The sequence below is a fragment of the Vigna angularis genome, chromosome 3 (assembly GCF_016808095.1).
Source record: "Vigna angularis cultivar LongXiaoDou No.4 chromosome 3, ASM1680809v1, whole genome shotgun sequence".
NCBI classification, from domain to species: domain Eukaryota; kingdom Viridiplantae; phylum Streptophyta; class Magnoliopsida; order Fabales; family Fabaceae; genus Vigna; species Vigna angularis.
Genome location: NC_068972.1, coordinates 6958314 through 6982802, shown reverse-complemented (window position 1 = coordinate 6982802; position 24489 = coordinate 6958314). Strand labels below are relative to the sequence as shown.

The 24489-nt window shown below is 37.1% G+C and overlaps 2 protein-coding genes across 5 annotated transcripts; both read left to right on the top strand.

Moving 5' to 3' along the window:
* Positions 1–6440: 6440 nt before the first annotated feature.
* LOC108326023 (retrovirus-related Pol polyprotein from transposon TNT 1-94) lies at positions 6441–22660 on the top strand. Of its 4 annotated transcripts, none has more exons than XM_017559249.2 (4): positions 6441–6751; positions 6971–7123; positions 17825–17890; positions 19036–19730. In XM_017559249.2, exons 1-4 carry the CDS (start codon positions 6629–6631, stop codon positions 19702–19704), a joined length of 1011 nt encoding a protein of 336 aa, XP_017414738.1. In that variant the 5' UTR covers positions 6441–6628; the 3' UTR covers positions 19705–19730. The 4 variants fall into 4 exon arrangements, with proteins under 4 accessions (XP_017414738.1, XP_052730974.1, XP_052730973.1 ...); XM_052875014.1 differs by lacking the exons at positions 6441–6751; positions 6971–7123 and adding exons at positions 7134–11399; positions 11713–13048 and having other exon boundaries at positions 19073–19211; XM_052875013.1 differs by lacking the exons at positions 6441–6751; positions 6971–7123; positions 19036–19730 and adding exons at positions 7134–13048; positions 20255–22660.
* A 44-nt stretch (positions 22661–22704) lies between these two features.
* Positions 22705–24052, top strand: LOC108325627 (probable membrane-associated kinase regulator 6). The gene is made up of 2 exons (XM_017558718.2): positions 22705–23513; positions 23622–24052. Exons 1-2 carry the CDS (start codon positions 22715–22717, stop codon positions 23633–23635), a joined length of 813 nt encoding a protein of 270 aa, XP_017414207.2. The 5' UTR covers positions 22705–22714; the 3' UTR covers positions 23636–24052.
* Positions 24053–24489: the final 437 nt, after the last annotated feature.

The following is a 24489-nucleotide window of genomic DNA, read 5'->3' as shown; positions in this document are numbered from 1 at the left end:
ATGTGTGTGTAAGGTGGCATGGACACAGTGCTTTGTGGGTTTCAAATGGGGATTCAGATGTGTGCATGGCCGAAAGAGCAAAGGCTATAAAACATGGACACGTAATTGTTGAAAATATTAGTTTGTACCAAAGAGGACGATGATTGTGAATGTACGTTTGTTCACGTTTCTCTCTTTCAAAAATAGGGGCATTTGCCATTTTACGCGTTCATCCATGCTGACTTTTCGCCACCTAACTTCCTCACTCAATCTTTTTCATGACAATCGCTTCACTTAAAAATAAATTAAATATATTTTGGTTCATAAAATAAAATTAAAATTTGTAAATGTTTACAAAACTAATAGTATCAAATGATGTCCTAATTTTTTTTCGTCAATTCATATATTTTCACTTTCAAATTAAAAAAAAAAACACAAACTTTATTTTTAAATTTATCCATTTACTATTTTTCAAATTCATTATTTTAAAAAAAATACACCCTTAATAAAAACAATCTGACATTTACCTCCTTTTCTACTCAAATCTATCTTTCAATCCAAATAAATACAACATTGAAATTTTTTTTTACATTCAATCACAATACATTGACCAATCATAACGGTCCAAATTTGGTTAGTGATTTTTTTATGTTTTTATTTTAATGTATTGATTTAATAAGTAATTTATATTTTATATTTACGTTTATGATTTATTTTTCTTTTAATATTTTTTGTTTGGATTACTTTTATTAAATTGTTGCTAATATATATTAAAATTTATACTATTTTTTATTTTGGAATCCCTTCAGTTTGATCATATGGTATCTTTTAATTTTTAATAATAATGTTTTTTTAAACGGTGTTACGTTAATTTGATCAAATTATCAAACTTATTCTATTTAAAACATATTAAAATCCAATTAAATAAAAAAGTATAAAAAATAAAACAAATTAGAAATTTAAATACAAAAACTAAATTACTAGTAGTTTCAAAAATATTCATTTTATATGTGAAAATTTTAATATTTTATAAAACATCAGAATAAATATATATTAGTATATTTTAAAATCATAACGAAAAGATAACATACAAATTCATTAAAAGATTTAAATTTTACTATCCACCATTCTTTTCCTTATTTGCAGATCACCCTAAATTACTACCTCCCAAATCTTACCTGCATTAATTTTGTCAATCCAAACAAAACATAAGAGAATTTAGGAGAGAATGAATACATGTTAATAGAAGGAATAAAATTTACTTATTTATTCTAAATAAAATTGAGATCAAACTTAATCCTTCACAGTATTATGATTACACTAAAATAATGTTTAATATAAGAAAAAAATCTAAGAAAATAATTTAACCTATAAATATAATATTATGTTATTGTTGAATAGAAAGATCATGACTTTCTGGCCATGCGATAATTATATTCATAAATTGATGAATGATGAGTTCCAAATATATGGTTAGTTATTCCTGATGAATGTGTTTTCTGTCATAATCGAATTTAAGAGATTCCACCGTCCATTGAGCTTTAACTCCAATTTTGGATAAACAAATTTTAAAAGAAACTGCAAAATTTATTGCATTTATCCATTTTCAACTTATAACTACTTGTTTGAATATGCTTTTCTTTCTTTTCTACTAATTTTTGAAGAAGAAAACATCAATACCACAAATATTTTTGTATCATTTTGCATCAACTCATGAATCATGTTTTTATTTGTTGTTTTTCATGTGTACGCTCTAACTTTTCAGCATTTTATTTTTTATTTTATTAATTAAAGTCTGTTTCAAAAAAGTTAATAGAAAAACTTAAAAATATGAAAAATAAGACAGTTTTAATTTCAAATCATATTCCTTTCTATTAAATTTAATTAAAACTATTTTAATAATTTATTCTATTACTTAGTTTATTTTATTTTATTATTTGGTTATATCAATCAAATCTATAATTTTTCCATGAATGATTTTTTCATTTTTACTCTCTTTCTTTCTATTTAAAGTTTTTTTTTCTTTCCTTTTTTTACTTCATCTTCACTTCGAACGAAAACATAAGTGATAAATAATATGTGATCATATTAATATAATGCAACAAAATGTCATGTTAAATAAAATTAAAAATGAAAAAAAATTATCAATTTTTAAGTAAAATCAGAATATTAAACTACTCTCATTTTTGTCCACAAAAAAAAATCAATTTAGTGTTTCAAGATAATTAATTAAATATGTCTTAATTTAAATATACTTTATATTCCAATACATCAAGACAGTTTCACCCAGTGTAATAATTAAAACTGTTTCGGCCGGATCCGGGCGGACCCTGCAAAAACACACGAACTTACTGTTGATGGCAGACGGGCGGACGACGAAGCCGAACGAACGGACGACTGATGGCGAATGCTGGGGCCGGGCGGATGAGCGCTCACGAACGTCGGAAACGGGCAGACACTTTCAGCTGGATCCCACGAACCGAAGCAAGCTTCACTGGCAGGCGGCACCGAGATGGACGATTGCTCTATGCTCCAAACCGGGCGGACGTCCTCCAATCCGGACGCTCGCTCTCTACACCAAGCTGGACGGGCGTCCTCCCCTCCTGGCGGATGATCCTTTGCTTTCAGCTCCAAGCTGGGCGGGCGTCCTCCCTCTCCTTGGCGCTACTCCACCCTCCCAGTTGGGGAGGAGCCGGGTACCTGCTAAAGGCACTCCGACGCTCAAGTCAGTAATATGACAGAGCGATTGTGATGCGTGTATGCATCGTTCTCCAGTTGGTTCGAGTTCATACCTGAGACCTTTATTTATAGTGAGTTGTAATGGGCTTTTACCTTTTGGGGGCCTGGGAACGGCCCAATAATACCTTAATCTTCATTAAGGACTTAATGTGTCATTAGCATTTAACCGTGTAATCAGCGAAGTGCGTCGGTTGGGAATGATGGTCGGTTAGGGATGTTACCCTGGGTGGGCGTCCAGCTCTTGGGCGGACGATCCTTTGCTTGGGCGGACGTCCAATCCTTGGGCGGACGTCCAGTCCTTGGGCGAACGTCCTACTTCTTGGGCGAACGTCCAGCTCTTGGGCGGACGTTCCACATTGGGCGGACGCCCCACATTGGGCGGACTTACCACATTGGCGGAAGCTCCTCATTGGGCGGACGCTCCACTTTGGCGGACGCTCCACACTGGCGGACGCTCCATATTGGCGGACGCTCCACATTGGGCGGACGCTCCATATTGGCGGACGCTCCACATTGGGCGGACGCTCCACTTCTCGGATGGTTGGCCGCTCGTTCGGTCCTGATTCCTGGCGCGGACGTCCTTGGACGGTCGTCCGGTTTCTAAGGACGGACGGTCCTAGACTATTTGGCGGACGTCCGGATTACTGGGCGGGCGTGTCTTATGCCGGGAGGACCTATCAGTACATAAGCCCCCGAAGCCCGAGCATAATTTTATTGTGCGAAGGGCTTGTCTGTGCTTGGATGGGCGTCTTTTTGGAAAACCGCTGGATCCATGCAAACTCGGACTAATGTTTATTTGGGCGTTCGGTCTTTGCTGCTTGACACGGGTGGCCGCTCGTCATGCCACCTTGGGTGGACGTTCGTCTTGATTGCCATCTGTCAACACTCAATTTCGTGGCGACTCCAAATCTCTTTTCCAAACCCGTTTCTTTTTGGATCGTCGTCCCGTCGCGATTCCGGTTGCGACACCATCTTAGGGCGGACGTCCAAATGGCTGGACGCTCGTCCTGTTTTCCATTTTTGGGCGGTCATTTCACTCTGGACGGACGTTCCATCTTGGACGTCCCTTTTTGAGTGATTGGACGCTCGTTCAATCTTTGGGCGGACGTGCTACTTTAGATAGACGTCCGGTTCTTGTGTTATGCGAGTCGTCCAGGGTGGGCGCTCGACTTTGGTACTCAACAGGGGTGAACGCTCGGCCTTGTGGCGTTCGAGCGGCCTTGGTCCTGATTGCCATTTTGGGGGGCGGCCTTGTTAACCGTTCGCTCGGTCTATGCTGGGAGGACTTATCAGTACATAAGCCCCCCAAGCCCGAGCGTAATGTGATTGTGCAAAGGGATTTTTCGGATGGTCCCCGAATTGTTGGGTCCATGTGGTGGTCGACTTGGCGTACCTTGGAGGACAAATGGCCAGATTGTTGATTGACGTCCTCCTACTCCAGATTAGTGTTAAATGCCAGATTCGACTAAGTTACGGATGGCCGGCTGATCGCTGAATGCCAGATTTGGCTAAGTTACGGATGACCGGCTGATTCCTGAATGCCAGATTTGGCTAAGTTACGGATGGCCGGCTGATCGTTGAATGCCAGATTTGGCTAAGTTACGGATGGCCGGCTGATCGCTGAATGCCAGATTTGGCTAAGTTACGGATGGCCGGCTGATTGCTGAATGCCAGATTTGGCTAAGTTACGGATGGCCGGCTGATCGCTGAATGCCAGATTTGGCTAAGTTACGGATGGCCGGCTGATCGCTGAATGCCAGATTTGGCTAAGTTACGGATGGCCGGCTGATTCTTGAATGCCAGATTTGGCTAAGTTACGGATGGCCGGCTGATCGCTGAATGCCAGATTTGGCTAAGTTACGGATGGCCGGCTGATCGCTGAATGCCAGATTTGGCTAAGTTACGGATGGTCGGCTGATCGCTGAATGCCAGATTTGGCTAAGTTACGGATGGCCGGCTGATCGCTGAATGCCAGATTTGGCGAAGTTACGGATGGCCGGCTGATTCCTGAATGCCAGATTCGGCTAAGTTACGGACGGCCGACTCTTTGCTTTCTTGCCCGGCCAAGCTGAGAGTTGTTCTCGTTGGAACACTCTTTTTCACCAGCTTGGTCTTACTGGGGTGGACGGTCCTTTTGCCCAACCAAGCTGAGAGTCGTTCTCTTTGGAACGCTCTTTTTCACCAGCTTGGTCTTAATGGGGCGGACGGTCTTTCGCTTTCTTGCCCGGCCAAGCTGAGAGTTGTTCTCGTTGGAACACTCTTTTTCACCAGCTTGGTCTTACTGGGGTGGACGATCCTTCGCTCCGTCGTCCAACCAAGCTGAGAGTTGTTCTCGTTGGAACACTCTTTTTCACCAGCTTGGAGTTTAGTAGGGCGGACGGTCTTTCGCTCCGTCGCCCAACCAAGCTGAGAGTTGTTCTCGTCGGAACACTCTTTTTCACCAGCTTGGAGTTTGGTAGGGCGGACGGTCTTTCGCTTTGTCGCCATCGTTGCCGGTTACCTGCACCATGAAGGGAACATAGCGAATTTCAAGTTTAACGAAAGATGTGTCCGTACCTTGTAAGGCCGAAAATATGCTATGGCCAAATGGCCGAGACTGTACTGAGGCCGAACGCTCTTAATCAGGTGGAGGCCGAATGGCGAAATAGGCTGAGGCCGAAAATATGACGAGGCCGAACGACCGAAATAGTTCTTAGACCGAGCGTCCTTAAATATGAGGAGGCCGAACGGTCGAGACTGCTGAGGCCGAACGTCCTTAAATATGTGGAGGCCGAATGGCCGAAATCATGACGAGGCCGAATGGCCGAAGATAGGCTGAGGCCGAACGGCCGAGAGACAATGCTGAGACCGAGCGTCCTTAAATACGGAGTCCGAACGGTCAACAATACGTTGAGGCCGAGCGGGCCGATAATATGTTGAGGCCGAGAGTTAAGGCCTTATGGACGAGCGCCTGATGAGGCGTGATGGACGAGCGCTTCAGCCAAGTGGATGGGCGCTCTTTGAAGCTGGACGGACGAGCGCTTGAGTCCAGATTTGGACGAACACTCTTTGAATCCGGGCGGACGAGCGCTTGGGTCCGGATTGGACGAACGCTCTTTGAATCCGGGCGGACGAGCGCTTAGGTTCGGATTGGACGAACGCTCCATATTGGCGGACGCTCCACATTGGGCGGACGCTCCACTTCTCGGATGGTTGACCGCTCGTTCGGTCCTGATTCCTGGGCGGACGTCCTTGGACGGTCGTCCGGTTTCTAAGGACGGACGGTCCTAGACTTTGGCGGACGTCCGGATTACTGGGCGGGCGTGTCTTATGCCGGGAGGACCTATCAGTACAAAAACCAAGTATAATTTATAAACATTGATATTCCTTAATTAATTTCAAGATCTCTTCTCTCTACCTCTCCCACCACAATATATAGATTTCCTTAAAATGCAAAAAAGAAAAAGTTGCTGAAAGAAGAAAGGTAACGAAAAAAGAGTGAATGGCAAATTATATGGATTGCCATCAAATGCCACTAAAGAGAGAGGTAGCAAAAACGGTAAACGGACAAAATATGTTAACATCAACCTACTTTCAAAGGCAGCCACGTCCTAATAAAATGTGGATATTATTTACACAACTGAAGCAAAATGCTGCCTTGTACAACCCATGTTTTCATCCCTGATTATGTGATAATTATCAATTTTAATTTATTATTACTACTAACTAAATTTAAGGGTCTGAAAATTTGAAAAAGGCCAGAAGTTTAATTCATGGTTCAGGCTATTGACACATGATATTATTAGAACAGTGTGTGTTGGTTTCATTGGTGGGGGTGGAAGCTCCAATCCAATGGCCATATCTTTGCGTATATGATGCACAGTGAAACAATCAACCCGCTTCATCAATCTCTGTTGTTGCACTGCCATCAATGTCCACCACCATTTCTTCCCTTCCCTTCTCTCTCCCCCTTCACCACAACTCTAGGGTTTCACCTTTCTATCTACCTTCCTCTCCTATTCCATCCCAATCATCTATCACCTTTCCCACAAAAGTAAGTTTGGTTTTTGAACGAAGTTTTTTTCTTAAAAATATTATTTTTATTAATATTTAATCTAATGGGTCAATTGGGTATTGATTTTTTTAATCAATTAATTATTGTTGAGGAATTTCATTAAATGATTGGGTTGGTGCATGAAATACGCAGTTGGTGTATGAAGATAGTTTGGTTTTCTCTTCTTTATTATTGATCTGAATCATTTGTCCATTATAGAAATGGAGATTTTTGTGTTTTAAACATGAAAACACTTCATCAGAAATTAATGTTCCTGAGCTCAAAGACGATAAATTGGCGGAAGATTTGGTGAAGCGTGAAGGTGACCAGTCCAATGACCTGAAAAAAGATTGGTTTGCTGCTATTCGTGCGGTATTTACTTCATTTGTTCTGTTTTGAATTTTGAAGTTTCTATTCTTGGTTAATGCTGGTTTATTAAGTACTCTATGCGTTGCGCATTTCTTGATTGTGTTCATCTTGTTTTAAAATGCACAAGCCCATGGGTTTAATTTACATTCAATGGATGAAAATGTCTAAATATATTGTGAAGGCTGTCACTGATTAAAGAAAGATAAGCCCTCTTAAATGTTATTTTGTTTTAGAATTATGGTTTTAAATTGTAGTTCTGGCTCCTTTGTGATTATGTTAGGAATTCCTGTGTTAGACCATGTTAGAAGTGAGTGGGAAGAGAAGAGTGACTTGTTTAGGCTGTAAAAAAACTTCCCTACGTGTCAAAAGGTTAGGAAAGCTAACTCATAAAGTTGAAGACTGTGTAAGGGAAGAGGGGGAAGTGAGGGAGGTAGGAATTTCTGTGGGTTTGAGGAAGGTTCAGTTCTCTTGAATGGCACGCACTATCTTTTCTCCCGTAGAATTCTAGAGGTCCATCTTCATTATATGGAGTTAGTCTCTGTATTTTCTTAAACAATTCAATATCACATAATTACAAAAAATTCAGACTAATGAGGTTGATGTGGTTTCAATCGTTATTCCAGAGACCTCCAAAACTACACTTTTGTAGCTGCATCTGTGGTTGCATATCATAATTTATAACTATTTCTCTCTCGTCCAGTCATACTATTCTTATATAATTGTCTTTTCGGTGAACCTTTTTTGGCTTATTTTATCCTTCAACCTGTTCTCTATTTAACTTTATTAAGATTATCATACCCTCAGTTTAAGTCCACAAAGAAAAATGGTTAGATTGTTTGTTCAAGTGAATTCCCTCTCTGGTCATTGTGTATTAGTCACTTTAGTTCCTAACTAAACAAAATTCTCAACTTTGACCCAGATTTTACGAGATGACATCCATTTAATCTTTTTTTTTATATTTTTTTTATATTTTTTTTTTGTGAAAAACAATCGTAAAAGTTAAATTGGGGAGCAAGACTACAATGGACTACATTTTGCAAAGTTGTAGAAGAACTAGAATGGGGTTTACTCTTTTTTCATTTTTTCCCTTTCTGTTATGTGCTTCATGAAACAAAATTTCATGGTGGCATTATCGTAAGCGGTGACCAAGTGGGTAAGATAAATACTTTTATAAAACACAATCTTATTATTGATCTATAAAACACAATTTCATAACTTCTTGCAAGATGGTTGGGTGAAAATCTTGGACAAAGATCTATATGCTATCTTACATTTTAATTATTTTCTCCCACAAAAGGCGTTGAGTATGCTACTTCAATTGACCTAATGAAATCAGTACGGTCACTCTTAAGTTAAAAGTTCCAACAGTAACTGCGTGTTTGTAATGGTGTTTTGTACTCATGTCAGAACTAAAATCCATGTCGAAAGTGATAAAAGATGCAGAAGCTGCTATTATTTGCTTTTAACCTACTGATTGAACATGTTTACCAAATCACCTACTGACTTGTCCTTCAATCTTGACAAATTTGACATGCCATTCTGATTTAATTCCTTTGGACAATCTGAAGAACCTGAGCTGATTCGTGTTCTCTCCCCTTGTCAGATTGGCACTTGACTAACCAAAGAAAAAGTTGTTTTTCTCATGCTGTAGGTGCTCCTTAGTTTTAGAACTTGAACCATGGTAACGTAGGTTTCTAGCTCTGAAGAGAGTAATAAATATGGCAGCAAACATGAAGCAAACTCTTGTTCGTTCATCCTTTTTCAACTTTCACTCCATGTTGTTAGAAATTAGAAGGGGAAAAGAAAGATTCTTTATACATAGTCATATGAGAGTGAACAAAGAACAAAAAGATAAGGCAGAGGAATCTCAAAGGGATTATACATGAAGAGAATTGGTATTTTTGAAAGAATTAGCTTTTAAAAGATGGTTTTCTCAGCTTTGCAACTTCTATGATATCACCCTATCAAATCTATACTTTTACATGTTTTATTTCACACTTTCAACAAACCATCAAAATTGTTTCAATTCATTAACAATGATAAAATAAAAGATAAAAACTCTAAAATAAAATCTATTTTGACGGTAAAAGTCCAAAACCTAGAATATATGTTCAATGATTATTGTTAAAAACATGATTATCAAGTGTCCAACATTTTGGTTTTGGCAAGCAAATCTTCAAAATACTTAGACCGGGTCATAAGCAAGGATCCATCGGATTGAGGTCACACTTCTATGCCATGAAAAGATTGATTAAGGGAAAAGATTGAATCCAACTACTTAATAATATGTTGAAGAAAAACAGGATGAACTACTTGCTTTATTGATGTTATCAACATATATCAGTAAGTAGACAACACAGGATGCTTGACTATGAATGAACAAAGATGGATAACACTTGCTATCTTTAAAATCAATGGCTTCTAGTCCAGGTGGTTGAGCCATAAAGACTTCTTCATATAGAAAACCATTGAGAAGCATTGTGAACATCTAATTGAAAGATATAGCATTTGCATGAAAGAGCAAGAGTAAGAACAATTCATATAAAAAGTGGTTTAACAACTGGAGAGAGTTTCTGTATAATCAAAACCCGACTATTGATAAAAGTCTTTTGCAACAAGCCTTACCTTATACCTTTGAATATTACCACCAGGATTTGCCTTAATCCAAAACATCCATTTGCCTCCTATAGCTGTTCTGTGAGGCAACAGTTAAACAAGAGACCAGGGGTTAGAAATTTCATCCTTCAAAGCAGAAAACCATTGTGAATCACAAAGAGCTTGTCTGGTTGTAGTAGGTTCTGTCAGAATATGTGAATTTATTGCACAATTAATATAGCAATTATGTGTAATCCTGCAATTATGTGTAATCCCTAAAATTAAGGGATTAGGATTAGTAATTATTGGGCAGATTTCCTTTTATTAAGATCAGGTATTATTGGGTAGATATCTCCTGATTTAGAGACTTTATTTCAGGAGATTTTTTACCTTAATTAGACAGTAGTTTGTTTCTTTTTAAACACCTATGTATTGTTTCAAAAGCATGAATGAGAGAATAATTAATTCCAGCATCCTACTACTGTTTTACAACATGGTATCAGAGCTCTAGGTTTTTCCTGGAGCCCTGGTCTTTGTTTTTTGTCTCACGGCCTTCATTGCCGTTCCTCAACTATTGCTGGCCTTCATTGCCATTCTCGTCCAAAAAAAAAAGGGGCAGCCTTAATTGCTGTTGTTATTCTTTCCGCTGTGTTAACCTAACATCCGATTACAATGTCTGGTGCTACATCAAGTAGAGAAGTCTCTAGTCCTTCACACAAAAATGGAGAACTCCAAGGTCTCCGAGCGTCATACAGATTGGATGGAAAAAATTTTCTCAAATGGTCCCAATTTGTTAGAACCTATCTCAAGGGAAAAGGATGCCTGGTTCATCTCCTTGAAAATGGTCCAAGCATGGAGGATCCAACATTTGCAGCATGGGATGAAAAAGATTCCATGATTATGTCTTGGTTGTGGGACTCCATGGAAGCTACCATCAGCGACACTTGTATGTTTCTTAATACAGCTAAAGATATTTGGGACTCCATAAACTGCACATATTCTAAAGCCAATGATGCTGCCCAAGTATATGAAATCAAAATAAAAACTGCAGCCACAAAACAGGGAAGCAGAGGAATCACAGAATATGCGGCACTGTTGTAGAATCTATGGCAGGAACTTGATCACTACAGAGTTTTTGAAATGAAGTGTGCTGAGGATGCAATCCTCTTGAAGAATTTCATAGAGAAGGATCGTGTGTATGATTTTCTTGCAGGACTAAATCCTGAATTTGATTAGGTTAGAGTACAAATTCTAGGGAGAAAGGATACTCCTTCACTAGAAGAAACCATATCTATTGTTCGTGCAGAAGAAAGTCGGAGGAGTGTAATGCTTGAGTCTCAACCAATAGATGGGTCAGCTCTACTTACCAAACCTGAACTGGTGCAGAAAGGAAATGAGCAAATTCCTAATTCTCTATGGAAAGGAAACAAAGATAATTTATGGTGCACCTATTGTCAGAAACCGAGACACACAAGGGAGAAATGTTGGAAATTGCATGGCAAACCTCCAGGAAAGGAGTGGGTGAATCGTGGAGGACAACAAAAGTCCCAAGTGCACGTAACACAAACAGAGATTAAAGAATCTCCAGCAGTAGACAGTTTCAATATGGAAGAAATAAAGAAATTGAAGAAGCTATTGGGGAATATGGAGGAACCCTCTGGATCATGTTCTCTTGTTTTCTCAGGTAAAACTTCTTGTATGAATACCTCATATAATGTGAACTCTTGGATTGTGGATTCGGGAGCTACAGATCATATGACACATTTATTCCACTTGTTTCATTCTTATACACCCTCACCAAGTAATAGAAAAATTATTGTTGCAAATGGGTCAGTAGCTACTGTTGCAGGATATGGTAATATCCAAGTAAACCCCAACCTTATGCTTAAAAACGTTCTCCATGTTCCCAAACTCTCAGCCAGTCTTCTCTCCATAAAGAAACTAACCTCTGATCTCAATTGTTCTGCAATGTTTTCCCATCTCTATGTGTTTTTCAGGAACAGGACTCGGGGAGGAGGATTGGACTTGCTAAAGAAAAAGATGGTCTTTACTACTTGGAAGTATCTCAAGAATCCCAAACCAACCAAGCAAAATCCCTTCACAGTATAACAAATAAGGATGAACTATGGTTGTATCACTATCGTCTAGGACATCCATCATTTAAGGTGCTACAGTTTATGTTTCCTCATTTGTATGAAAACTTAGATATCTCAAAACTTCATTGTGAAACTTGTGAGTTAGCGAAGCATACTCGTGCTTTTTTTCCCAACAGCAATAATAGAAGCTCTCAACCTTTTCAATTGATTCATAGTGATATATGGGGACCGTCTACAGTACCAAATATTTCTGGGGCCCGTTGGTTTGTAACATTTATTGATGATTGCACTAGGGTTACTTGGCTCTATTTGCTTAAACAAAAATCCGATGTCAGCACTATCATTCCCATATTTCACTCAATGATTAGAACTCAATTTGGAGTTAATATTAAAAGGTTTAGGACCGATAATGCTAGAGATTATTTCAACCAAACCATATCCTCGTATTTCCAATCTAATGGGATCATCCATGACTCTTCATGTGTTTATACCCCACAACAAAATGGAGTGGCAGAAAGAAAAAATGGGCATTTACTCAATATAACTCGGGCTCTTCTTTTTCAAGGGAATGTTCCAAAAAAATATTGGGGAGAAGCTGTTCTTACTGCATCATATCTTATTAATAGACTTCCCTCTCATGGCGTAAGTAATAAGAGTCCAATAGAAGTCTTAAATAATTTCTTTCCTCACTTTAAGAAATCAAATGGACTGATTCCTAGAATATTTGGATGTACAGCCTTTGCACATGTCCCTGTTCAAGCTAGAGATAAACTGGATCCCAGGGCTGTTAAATGTATTTTTTTAGGATATTCAGCCACACAAAAAGGGTATAAATGTTATGATCCTATCATTAAAAGATGGTATATCTCAGCTGATGTTACTTTTCTTGAAACTAAACCTTTTTTTAACAAAACCAATCCTACAGAACAATGTCTAGAAGACCCTCATGAAAATGCTGAGTTCTTAACTCTGCCATATATCACAACCAACAGATCTGAGCCTCCAACTATACAACATAATTATGAACGAGGATCAGAAGCTATGGATACAGATTTCCCCATTGAAGCAACTCGAATAGAAGCTGACAATCCTCCGAGATTTAACAAGGTTTACACCAGGAGAAAGCAAATTCCAGAGATGATGCAAGTCCATGAATCCAATCCAAGTTCTGCACCAGGAAATGAAGAAATACGTGAACCAGAAAATGAGATTGACCTTCCAATAGCCCTCCGAAAAGGTACTAGAAATTGCACTAAAAAACCTCTCTATCCTCTCTCAAATTATGTTTCTTATGATAGATTATCAGCTAACCATAAAAGCTTTATTGTAAACTTGAATTCTGTGGTTATACCAAATAATATTACTCAAGCACTAACAAAGAAAGAGTGGAGAGATGCTATGCAAGTGGAAATGACAGCATTAGAGAAGAATAACACTTGGGAAATTGTGGATAAACCCAAAGAAAAGAATATCGTTGACTGTAAGTGGATATTCACAGTAAAATATAATGCTGATGGGTCACTTGAACGATACAAAGCAAGATTGGTGGCCAAAGGATACACTCAAGCATATGGAATAGACTATGAAGAGACGTTTGCACCAGTTGCTAAAATGAATACTCTAAGGATTCTTCTATCCTTAGCTGCTCATTTTGATTGGAAACTACTACAGTATGATGTTAAAAATGCCTTTCTTCATGGAGACCTAGAGGAAGAAATCTACATGAATATCCCAAGGGGGTTGAAGGAGATAGACAAAATAAGGTGTGCAGACTTAAGAAGGCACTATATGGACTGAAACAATCTCCTAGAGCATGGTTTGGGAGGTTCTCAAAAGTTATGAAGGGATTTGGCTACAAACAAAGCCAAGGAGACCACACGTTGTTCATAAAACATTCAGAAAAGGGGAAGGTAACAGTTCTTTTGGTGTATGTGGATGATATTATAGTAACTGGGAATGATGAAAAAGAAAAGGAAAAATTGAAACAAAGACTAGTCCAAGAATTTGATCTCAAAGAGCTTGGAAAACTGAAATATTTTCTAGGAATTGAAGTAGCATACTCTACCCAAGGAATCTTTATATCCCAACAAAAATACATAACCGATTTGTTGGCTGAGACAAAGACTATTGGATGCAGACCCGCAACAATTCCAATGGACCCCAATCACAAACTGAGTAAATCTGGAGATGAACCAGAAGTAGAAAAAAGGATGTATCAGAGGTTGGTTGGAAAATTAATATATTTGGCGCATACCCGACCAGATATTGCCCATTCGGTAAGTGTAATAAGTCAGTTTATGCATGAACCAAAGGAGTCTCACCTTCAAGCTGCCTACAGGATTCTACATTACTTAAAAGGCACTCCCGGAAAGGGAATCCTATTCAAGAAGAATGAAAAATTGAACCTTGAAGCCTACACCGACGCAGACTATGCAGGATCTCTAATTGATAGAAGATCGACTACTGGATATTGTACTTTCCTGGGTGGAAATTTAGTAACTTGGAGAAGTAAAAAACAAAATGTAGTGTCTAGATCATTAGCTGAATCAGAGTTCAGAGCACTTGCTCAAGGAATATGTGAATTATTATGGATAAAAATTATTCTGGATGATTTGAAAGTTGGTTTGAAGGGTCCCATGAAACTGTACTGTGATAATAAATCAGCAATAGAAATTGCACATAATCCGGTTCAACATGACCGGACAAAACACGTTGAAATAGATAGACACTTCATCAAAGAAAAAGTAGATGAAGGTCTATTATGCATGGCGTATGTCCCATCCAAGTAACAAGTAGCTGATGTGTTAACAAAAGGTCTCAATAGCCCTATCTTCCAAGATCTTATAAGCAAGCTGGGAATGACCAATATCTATTCCTCAACTTGAGGGGGTGTCAGAATATGTGAATTTATTGCACAATTAATATAGCAATTATGTGTAATCCTACAATTATGTGTAATCCCTAAAATTAAGGGATTAGGATTAGTAATTATTGGGCAGATTTCCTTTTATTAAGATCAGGTATTATTGGGTAGATATCTCCTGATTTAGAGACTTTATTTCAGGAGATTTTTTACCTTAATTAGACAATAGTTTGTTTCTTTTTAAACACCTATGTATTGTTTCAAAAGCATGAATGAGAGAATAATTAATTCCAGCATCCTACTACTGTTTTACAACAGGTTCCAAGTGGGCAAGAAGAAGGGTAGGATGAAATGAGTTTGTAAAATACCAGTTTTGGATCTAGTTTGATTTGGATGAATGCTTGAAGGTCTTGGTGATTGACCAGGTTCTAAATTAGATCAAGAGAAATTGGTGGTTGAAGAAAGTGACAATGGAGTTGATGATTAGTGGGTGTAGACTTAGCTATATGTGATAAGGTGGAGCTAATGAGATCTGAAAAATTGCACTGCTAAGTATAGGTGCTTGGAATGGTTAGACTATGGGAATATTGGAAGAAACAAGAGGGTTGACGAAGGTATAGCCCCCACAAATCACTAAAAATAATTCAAAAGGAGAATTATAAGTAGTGAGAGAATGATGAGAAGGGATCAATGTGCTTTGCCCACACAATGAGCTGAACAAAATGGCAAACTAGTTTTAATATTGAAAGGTATAATACAACATTGAAAAACAAGACAAAGTGCATTGAAATTGGTGTTTCTTAACTGTAAATGCTAGGTATGAGCATTACAATCAAAATTATTATTAGAAATAGTGAGAGTTTTAAACTAGGAGTAGGAAAATAGAAGGTTTGTGTATATAAGAGGCAAGACACAAGCTGGGAAACTAATAGAAGCTATCAAGTCGAACTTTTCTCTGTAGAAGACTTTCATTGGATGCTTGACATTTGACATAGAAATGTTTAGGATGATACTCAAAGTAAGCGTTGTTATCTTGAGAAAATTTACTAACACTGAGAAGATTCTTTGTAGTGGAAGAAACGTGTCAAAGTTTGTTAAGAATAAAATGCATTTTGGGATAATGTAAAGATGTAAGCAAAGTAGAACTGAATGAGGAAATTTTATCCATTCCATGAAGATCTGATCAATACCTTCAGAAAGAGATAATTGTTGAATATTTTGAGCCACAGTAACAAGAAACACTAAACCAAGGGAACCATGTCTAAGGAATGGCTTGATCCATATTGGTTAACATTGCTTGAGGCGCTTTGGGACAGGTAACAAGCTGTGAAGTAGCAAACTGTGAAGGTTGATATTGATGTTGCAAAGACTGAGGAGATGATTGTGTCCAATGAGAAGAGAAATGTGAATTTCCTTGAGGTCAGCGCATGCTAGAAGTGTGAGAGACTTGAGGAGGTTGAAACTGTGGATTGAATAAATTGTCGCATGAAAGCATTGCATGACCAACCTTGAAACATACTTGGCATTGAATCGAGGCTTGACCATCATGACTTCAACCACTGGAACGATCAGTTTGCCACAAAATTAGTATATTTTGAGGTAACACTAGCAATTTGCATCTGTTGATCATTGGAGGATGATTATGATGGAGAAAATTGATCAATGTTGACAGATAGGTAAAAGGATAAACCAGTGTTGTTTTTTTCAATACTTCCATATCCATTGAGGTAGATCAAGGGCAAGAAGTATGCCTCTGATGATAGCATAATCATACTCAAGCTAATCCCTCAAGAATGGAATCAAGATGTTCTTTGGAAGACATGATCTCCAATGGGCGCAAGATAATTAACAAACGACTTTATGCACAAACGAAATCAACTGTCTTATTGGCAAGAGAAGAATTGCACAACTCAGAATGCAGCTGGCATGCCTTTGTACCAGTTTGATGATAAAAATATGCATGGATCTTCTACCTAATTTCATGAGTTAGTACAACCAAGAACGTGAGAAAGAATAGTGTTGGAGAGCAAGGATCGAAGCCATGCTATGAGTAATTGATCTTGTTGTTCCCAAAACAACATAGTCAAGGTTTAGTGGTTAAGAATGCAATCTTACTCAATCAGAAAACATGAAGGAATTTTCACAGCAATGATGAAATGATATCAGCAGTGTGCTTGGATAACTGGTTCTACCTGGTGGCACCATTGCAAAAAAAATTATCATCCAGTTTCTTCATGATTTGATGTGGAAAGGTCATTGAGCTTGTGTTGAAACAAGGAAAGTAAAGCCATACATGATTCGAAGTATGAGATGCAATGGCATGAAGCTGATCTGTCAGTGGTGGAGGAGGAGGTGGAGGATCATTAGGTGTTTTATTTTCAGAAGCCATGGATCAATTGGCTCTTGATACCATACTAAAGTGGAAAGAAATCATTTATTGATTCTACACTGAATGAGTACAGGGATTGTAAACTTGTCTATTCTTTGTTACAAAAGTCCTTTATATATAATAGTAGATAGACGTTTAACAAAGTTTGTAATAACTAACTGAACCAGTAAGTTATATAATCCGTACAACACATACAAGAAGATAAACAGAAGTAAAATTAGAAGTATCTCTAAAACAATTAATTTGGCAATAGTGTGTAGGACCAGATAAATTAGAGTCGTATAGATTATGTCTTCATATGTTTTTGGTTAAAATGAATCTGATGACATCATTCTCAAAAGAATTTCTAACATTATCAAACTGTCTAAACATCAATATGCTTTTAAATCTTTACAATCTGTCCTTAAACAAGTTGTTATACACTTCCAGAAGAAGGAAAAGAACTGAGTGAGATGGGAGTTAGTCATGTTGAAGTGTGAGGAAAGAGGGATTCGTTAGTGAATAGTAGGTTCGTAGGGAGCAGGGTTGAATAGTGGCAGGAAGGAAGTGAGTATTACTATGTTGAAGTGCGGGTAGGGAGGCTATCTTCCCGTAGAAGCTCGGTCTCTGGGTATTTTCTAAGGTTTCTTGATTATAGTAGCTCTATTAGTTCATTTTGTGTTAATCAATAATATTGTGTTCGTATAAATCTGTCACAGAGAACTAAAACATCTTTAGGGAGTCTCAGAGATTGTAATAGTACTGTGTTTTTAACATTTCAGGTCATAACTGTTATTCATAGTGTGAAACCGTGGACAGTTCCTTGGACAGCAAAAACTATTGTCCAGGTAAAGTATATGCTTTCTAACGTTTTGATACGATTATCAATGCTGTCAATATTTTGAGTATGTTTTGTACTTTAGATCCAGGATTTCATGCCTTCTTACCATAGGAAGCTCTATTTGTATGTTTAGTAAATGAAAAGGCATGAAATGGCCATTCCATTCAGGCCTACTTCTGCATTGCCAGGAATGCCCGTTCCTATTCTTTTGTAGTGAATGGGGATTCTTGGCTGTCAATACGGCAATAAAATTGATGCTTGACAACTTTACCCCAATGTCATTGATGCAAAAATGATAAAAGGTATTACTTGATTGGCAAATAATAATGTGGTTAAAAATGATATTTATTGGTTTGCCCACTCTCCCTATTAAAATGACTGCAAAATTAATAAACTACTTATATTTAAAAATTATTATAAAACTTTTCATCCGTTGCTACTTGACCATCTGAATTTGGAAAACTAAAATAATTACTTCTTTTTTATTGAAATCTTTCTGTTCAAGTGCAAAATTGTAAAATAGTTATATTTAGCAATCGTATCATTTGATGTTAGAGAAGTTTTTGTTGTCATTACAATACAATTCTGATTCTATTCCATGTTCCAAATATAAAATATGTTCTGCAATCACGAGACTAACAAGCAATGAAATGATCACTTCTATCTCTTTTTATTCTCCTTTCATAGTATGCAAATACCATTCTCTGTGTTGAACTAACTTAAATTTTAGGTTAGAAATAAACTTTTATTTCATTTCAAAAATAGACTTTTATAATAAAGTATTATAATTTTTTTTGTTATTGTTGAAAAGGGAGAAATTGAAGGCATGTGATGAATTCTGAATGTAGCGTACACGCATGACTTGAGTATTCTTATTTATAATGAAGAAGACATATCATAATAAGAAATAAAAATAATAATTTATAAAGAGAAATATATGCAGATATTTTCTTATTGATGTAATATACTTATATCATATTTTTCTATTTAATGTTATCACATCATATCTTTAACAGTTACAACTCTTTTCAATTAGGAACTTGTAAATGGATGAAATTGCCATATATTTACTTTTTCAGAAATTATATTGTCGGTTTGATTTGCTCTTACTATCATTACATCTAGAAAGGCAAACTAAGTTGGATTCTGCAGGTTATGCTCCTCTGGATTGCCTCATTTTGGTTTGTAGGATCTTGGATAGTTCCATTTTTAGCATACACAGCAGGGTTTAGAAAGGAATCCCTCACATACAGAGGGCAAGCATTGTACAGCCTCTTGACCGATGTTGCCGAGGGTGTGGTTGGGATAGCAATTCTTGGGCATTGTCTTGCAAAGTTTCAACCTCTTTCATCTGATTGGTTCAAATTTGAACTGAAGGGGAAGTGGCAGTTTGATGTCGGTTTGGGCTGCCTTATGTTCCCCCTTATCAATCAGCTATCACAAATGAACCTAAATTTGTTGCCTGTTCTTCAATATACTCCAGTTCCCATCTCAAGTGTAGAGCAATCCATTGTTGCTCGAGATCCTGTGGCAATGGCGCTCTATGCAGTGGTAGTCTCAGTTTGTGCCCCAATATGGGAGGAGATTGTCTTCCGTGGTTTCCTTCTCCCATCTTTAACCAAATACATGCCTGTATGGAGTGCAATATTAGTTAGTTCGGTATCTTTTGCCTTGGCACATTTTAACATTCAGAGGATACTACCGCTTGTATTTCTTGGTATGGTGATGGGTACTGTCTTTGTACGGTCTAGGAACCTCTTGCCATCAATGTTGTTGCATAGTTTGTGGAATGCTTTTGTATTTCTGGATCTCATGAAATAAAATATATGTTTTTGACTCTCTTCTTACTTTTTTGGCATTCTTGCTTCTGAATCTGTCTATTTTCCACTCCCTGTCAGACAAATTAAGGTGCACTTATTATGCTTTGATCAAGATTTTATATAATTTTTCACTTCTCAATGTTAAACTCGGAGGGTTAAAGGGTTAAAAGTTTAAAACCAGAAGGGGGAGGAGTAGGTCGGGTGGGGTTGTGTTGTACTACTTTTGTCAATATTTAGACACTTGACATCAGTAGTACGATTATTGTCGGGAGAACTGTCAGCAAAACACTATCTAATATACTTTATGAACGCGTTCTTTACTATTGATTGAAATCTACTAGAAAACACCATATTTTCAATGCGTTTCTACTTGATTTTGTAATTTTGAAAAAATTCAACTAAGGATAAGGAGTGTCAGAAAGATGTTGCAAATGAGTTTCTCAGGAGACTTAATGGTATCATTTTTAAGCTCAAAGTTCTCGATTTGAGCTAGAGAGTGTGTTGCGAACAGTCCTCTCTTATTATTGTCAGTGCTGATAAATGTTTGTCAGGACCCCGTTTGTGAAGCATCACATTAAGATGGTTGACAGTCTTTCACCAAATGCAAGAACTTCAGAATTTCAACTTTCAATGCCAACTGCAGATGGAATTCCAAGATAAAATATTTCAGAAGTCTCTGGAAGATGAACAATTAAGGATGACTGAAAACGAAATGCAGAGTATGCTTGATTAAGTTATAGAGAATCCAATATGCAGAGTTTGCTTTATTAAACTATACAGAATCCAATAATTTATTGGTTGCCTCTCCCAGTCTTAACATCCTTACAAGCTGGCCCCAGAACGGCACTTAATGACAAATAGTTATAGAATGAGTGCATGTGGTTTGCCTAATGCCTATAGCCACATTTTACCTGCTGCTGAGCTGGTTGTCATGATGCTCCCTTGTGAAATTTATCTGCAATGCAGCTAACTATATTCTCGTAGATAAAAATTCTGTCAATTTTTATCAGAACCACTTAATTCTTTGGGTCCTTCCTGCTTGCATGAATGGTGCAACATTCTTTTCAGAATTAGACTGCATTAATGAATGTTGTATTTACCAGTAAATACATATTGTCTTAAATGGGGACATAGGGGAGGGGACCAATTGGTTTCAGGTCACTTACTATCCTGGCTCAGTAACTTTTGTCCCATGAACTTTTGCGGATGCTTACTTTATCCAACAGCTGATGGGACCCTTGTCTGCTTTTTTAGCATCTCATAGAATTGTTTACACAACCAGTTTGCCCGTTTTTTTTTATGAAAACGACGTTACTTTCTTACACATTTAAGCCTCAGAAGATTTGTGGGCAGCTAGTGGATCAAAAAGCCTGAATTTCCTTACCCCACGACAACCTCATCAGTTTTGCTCTTTAAGAATTCAAATTGGAGTTGAACTCATCGAATGGCAAATGATTCTGCATATGCCAATAGGGAATGTTATCGTGTAATTTATCACTCTGTAATATGCATATGCCTTCCTTTAAGAAGAAAGTGCATGATAGTCCTTATGTGCACGTCAATTTGGTTTTAAGTTATCTTAATACAACATTTTAATTTAAGCTCGATTGTACTTTTGCTACATTGACAATTATTAACGTCTATAGAAGGAATATTTTTGTTCTTGAGATTTAATGTGGTTTTGGTTTGCTCACCTTTAAATTATAAACACTCCGACATACGTGTACTAACTACTAACACACCTTTAATGTAGAATAAGAAACTTCAATTTTCAAAAAATTAAAATATAAAAGTAACCAGTTAAAAATTGAGCAAATTAACTAAAATCACATTATAACTTTCAGAAAAAAGTTACTGAATCGTTTCCTCTTTCTTTTGCATTACTCATTTTATTTATTATTTTTCTTACAATATTACCATAAATTTATTATGTATATGTGTGTGCATTCTTTTTCAACTTTTATAAACTATTTCTCATAAGTTGTCCTGGTCGTCTCTTTTTCTTATCACGATCTTTCCCAAAGAAAAGTAAGATACGATTTAGAATCAAAATTTTGCTTTTACACAGAAAGGTTTACCGACACTCACCTTTTAAAGAGCTTTTGGTTATTATCGATGAAAACTCGTTGTGCAAGGTAATAATTTACCACAGCAATAGCTGGTGGCAAGGCTAACTTAGAGAACAATCTCTTGATAGATATATTTAGTACAGTATTTTCTATTCTAAATTTCTTGAATAAGACTAATATTGTGCATAGTTGAAAAACCACTAAAATACTATGGTACGATGCTTTTTCTCTTCATGAAACAATAATGTTGTCCTAGGGTATCTCGTGTATATAATAATCCATGATGGTCCAATAAAATATACAACATATCTATGTCATTTAGGTTGCATGCACATAATAAATATTGTAAGATGAAATATTTTATAGTTTCGAGTTTAGCCTGGTGTTGCAGGCGTGCAGCAGTTGGAAAGTAATATCACACTGATGAAATCACCTTTCTCAAGTGGTCATGTCCATCCAAATAATTTTATTACACAGAACAAGAAGACAATGGAAAAACGTAGAAAACCTTAGTACAATCAACAACCATTGCACATATTGTTTTAAAACATTGATTTATCATAACAGCGGAGGATGTAAACAAATTGTTCTTCAATTTACTGTTCTGCATCTTTTTTACTGGATTGAATTCCCAGTGTAACAACATTTGAATATTAATGTGCATGAACTTCAAGAATTTTCTAGAATGTGATTTGCAATTTAGACTGCAAGTCTAGAAACAAACCAACTCCTCCTTTATGAAAATTTGAAAGCAATAAATGATTAAAAAGAGAAGGTGAGGCTAACTGATGAAACAAGACATTATGGGTCTATTGGTGGGCTCATATTCCTGTTTCTTTTTCTTCCTTTCTCATTTCCAATTATTAAAACTCATTGTCTCTTGCCAGACAGCCACATGACTAATTCTTGGACAGAGATGATATATATTAAGGGTGTGTGTGTATGTGTATGCATATAAGTCAAAAGATATGCTGCACAAGAGGAGTGAGTGCTTCTGCTAGCAATAGCCTACCTTGTATCCCCTTTTACTTAAATTGTCAATTCTTTCCAAGATCCTTTCTATACCTTCACAATACCATAGCCATGGAAACTTCTCAGTCTCTTTCTATTGAAAGCTTCTCATACAGTTGGTTAGTAAACCTGAGGCCATCATCACTAGAAAGCCTTGAAAGCTCTCTTAGGACTTCCCTTGATGCATCTGATGAAGCTTCTTTCATTGAGATGGACCCAAGAAAGCCACCCTCCAAAAGATTCTTTAAGAACTCACAGGACTCCAAATTTGACTTCCCAATTTCACAGTCCCCTCTTACTCTTGTCCATGCAGATGAACTTTTTTCCAATGGCTACCTCATGCCCCTTTTTGTTGAATCACTGCAATTGGAAGAATATGAGTTCTCTGATTCCAACACAAGCTCGGTTTCATCTTCACATGCACCAAAGAGTGAGGCTCCTACATGCCCTTCTAGATGCCTTTCCTTAAAAGGGTGCAGAACATTATCAAAGAGTGTCTTTCAGAAGTATCTGAACTTCTTAAGGCCTCTGTGTAGAAGACTGAGGGGTCACAAATCAAGTACTGAAACTGCTGCTAAAAGAGGTGTGTCTGTGAAGAATAGGAGATACTATTCAGACACATCCCCTCGAATTAGTGTAGCCCTTTCTGCTGATGATTGGCGATACTCTTGTGATTCTGAAAGCTCAATATATGAGGCCGTTCTTCATTGCAAAAGATCCATTGGTAATGGTAAGTGCAAGTCCAACATATTATACATGTCAATTGAACACAGCTGTTCCCATCATAGCATTCTCTAGATTTTGAAGTTCTAACATTTTAATACTTTGATTATGGCAGAGAGAACTGGTTAAGGGAGCTGCAAAAGGGAAAGGAGAAGATGAAGATCAAAGAAAAGGGATTAAACTTAATCCACTGTCACTGTCACTGTAAAACTTTTTATACTAGGAGGAAAAAAAGACGACACTTTATTGTTGTAGCTAAAAGCTTTGACGCTTCTTGTGGATGTCTTAACCATATTTCACTAATATTACATGCCAGTGGGTTCAAATCATTTTTAAAAAAATAGGGATAAGAAAGAATAACAGTCACATGTCAACTGAATATGCATGAAGCCAAATTATCATCAGCCACTCATCCTGTCACTATTCTCTCATCTGCTTAAATGGCATAGGAAGTTCACAGGAAAATTATTATATGTTGTTAGTCAAGCTTTTTGCACGCAAATTTGTGGAAAAAGAATAAAGACACTGCTCAATTTTTCTTTCTAATCTTGTTACTACACTGAGGAACCCTTTTACAACAGATAAGATTCTGCTTCCCAATTTCAGTGATGCAAAAGTTCTTGAAATAATTGTATATATATGATTCCTCTGGGAATACATTTTGGATGAGAACGTTGAAATTCTCGACTAAAGATATGGTCAAATTATAATATATATAAGTGAGTTTCAAATCTCACAAGTTAATTTTGTGAAATTGAATTAGGTTTAAAAATCCTTTCTAATATGATATTAGAGTTTATCCTAATGATATTTCTCAGTTTTGTAGGGTTGAGTTAGATTTAAAATATTTTTTAATATAAGAATTATCATATCAAGTTTTATATGATCGTAACACTAATGCTATCATGATGCTACATAATTACAGTAGTTGGAATCTAATAACGATTTGTAATCTTAATTTTCAAGAAGTTCCTTGAAACACA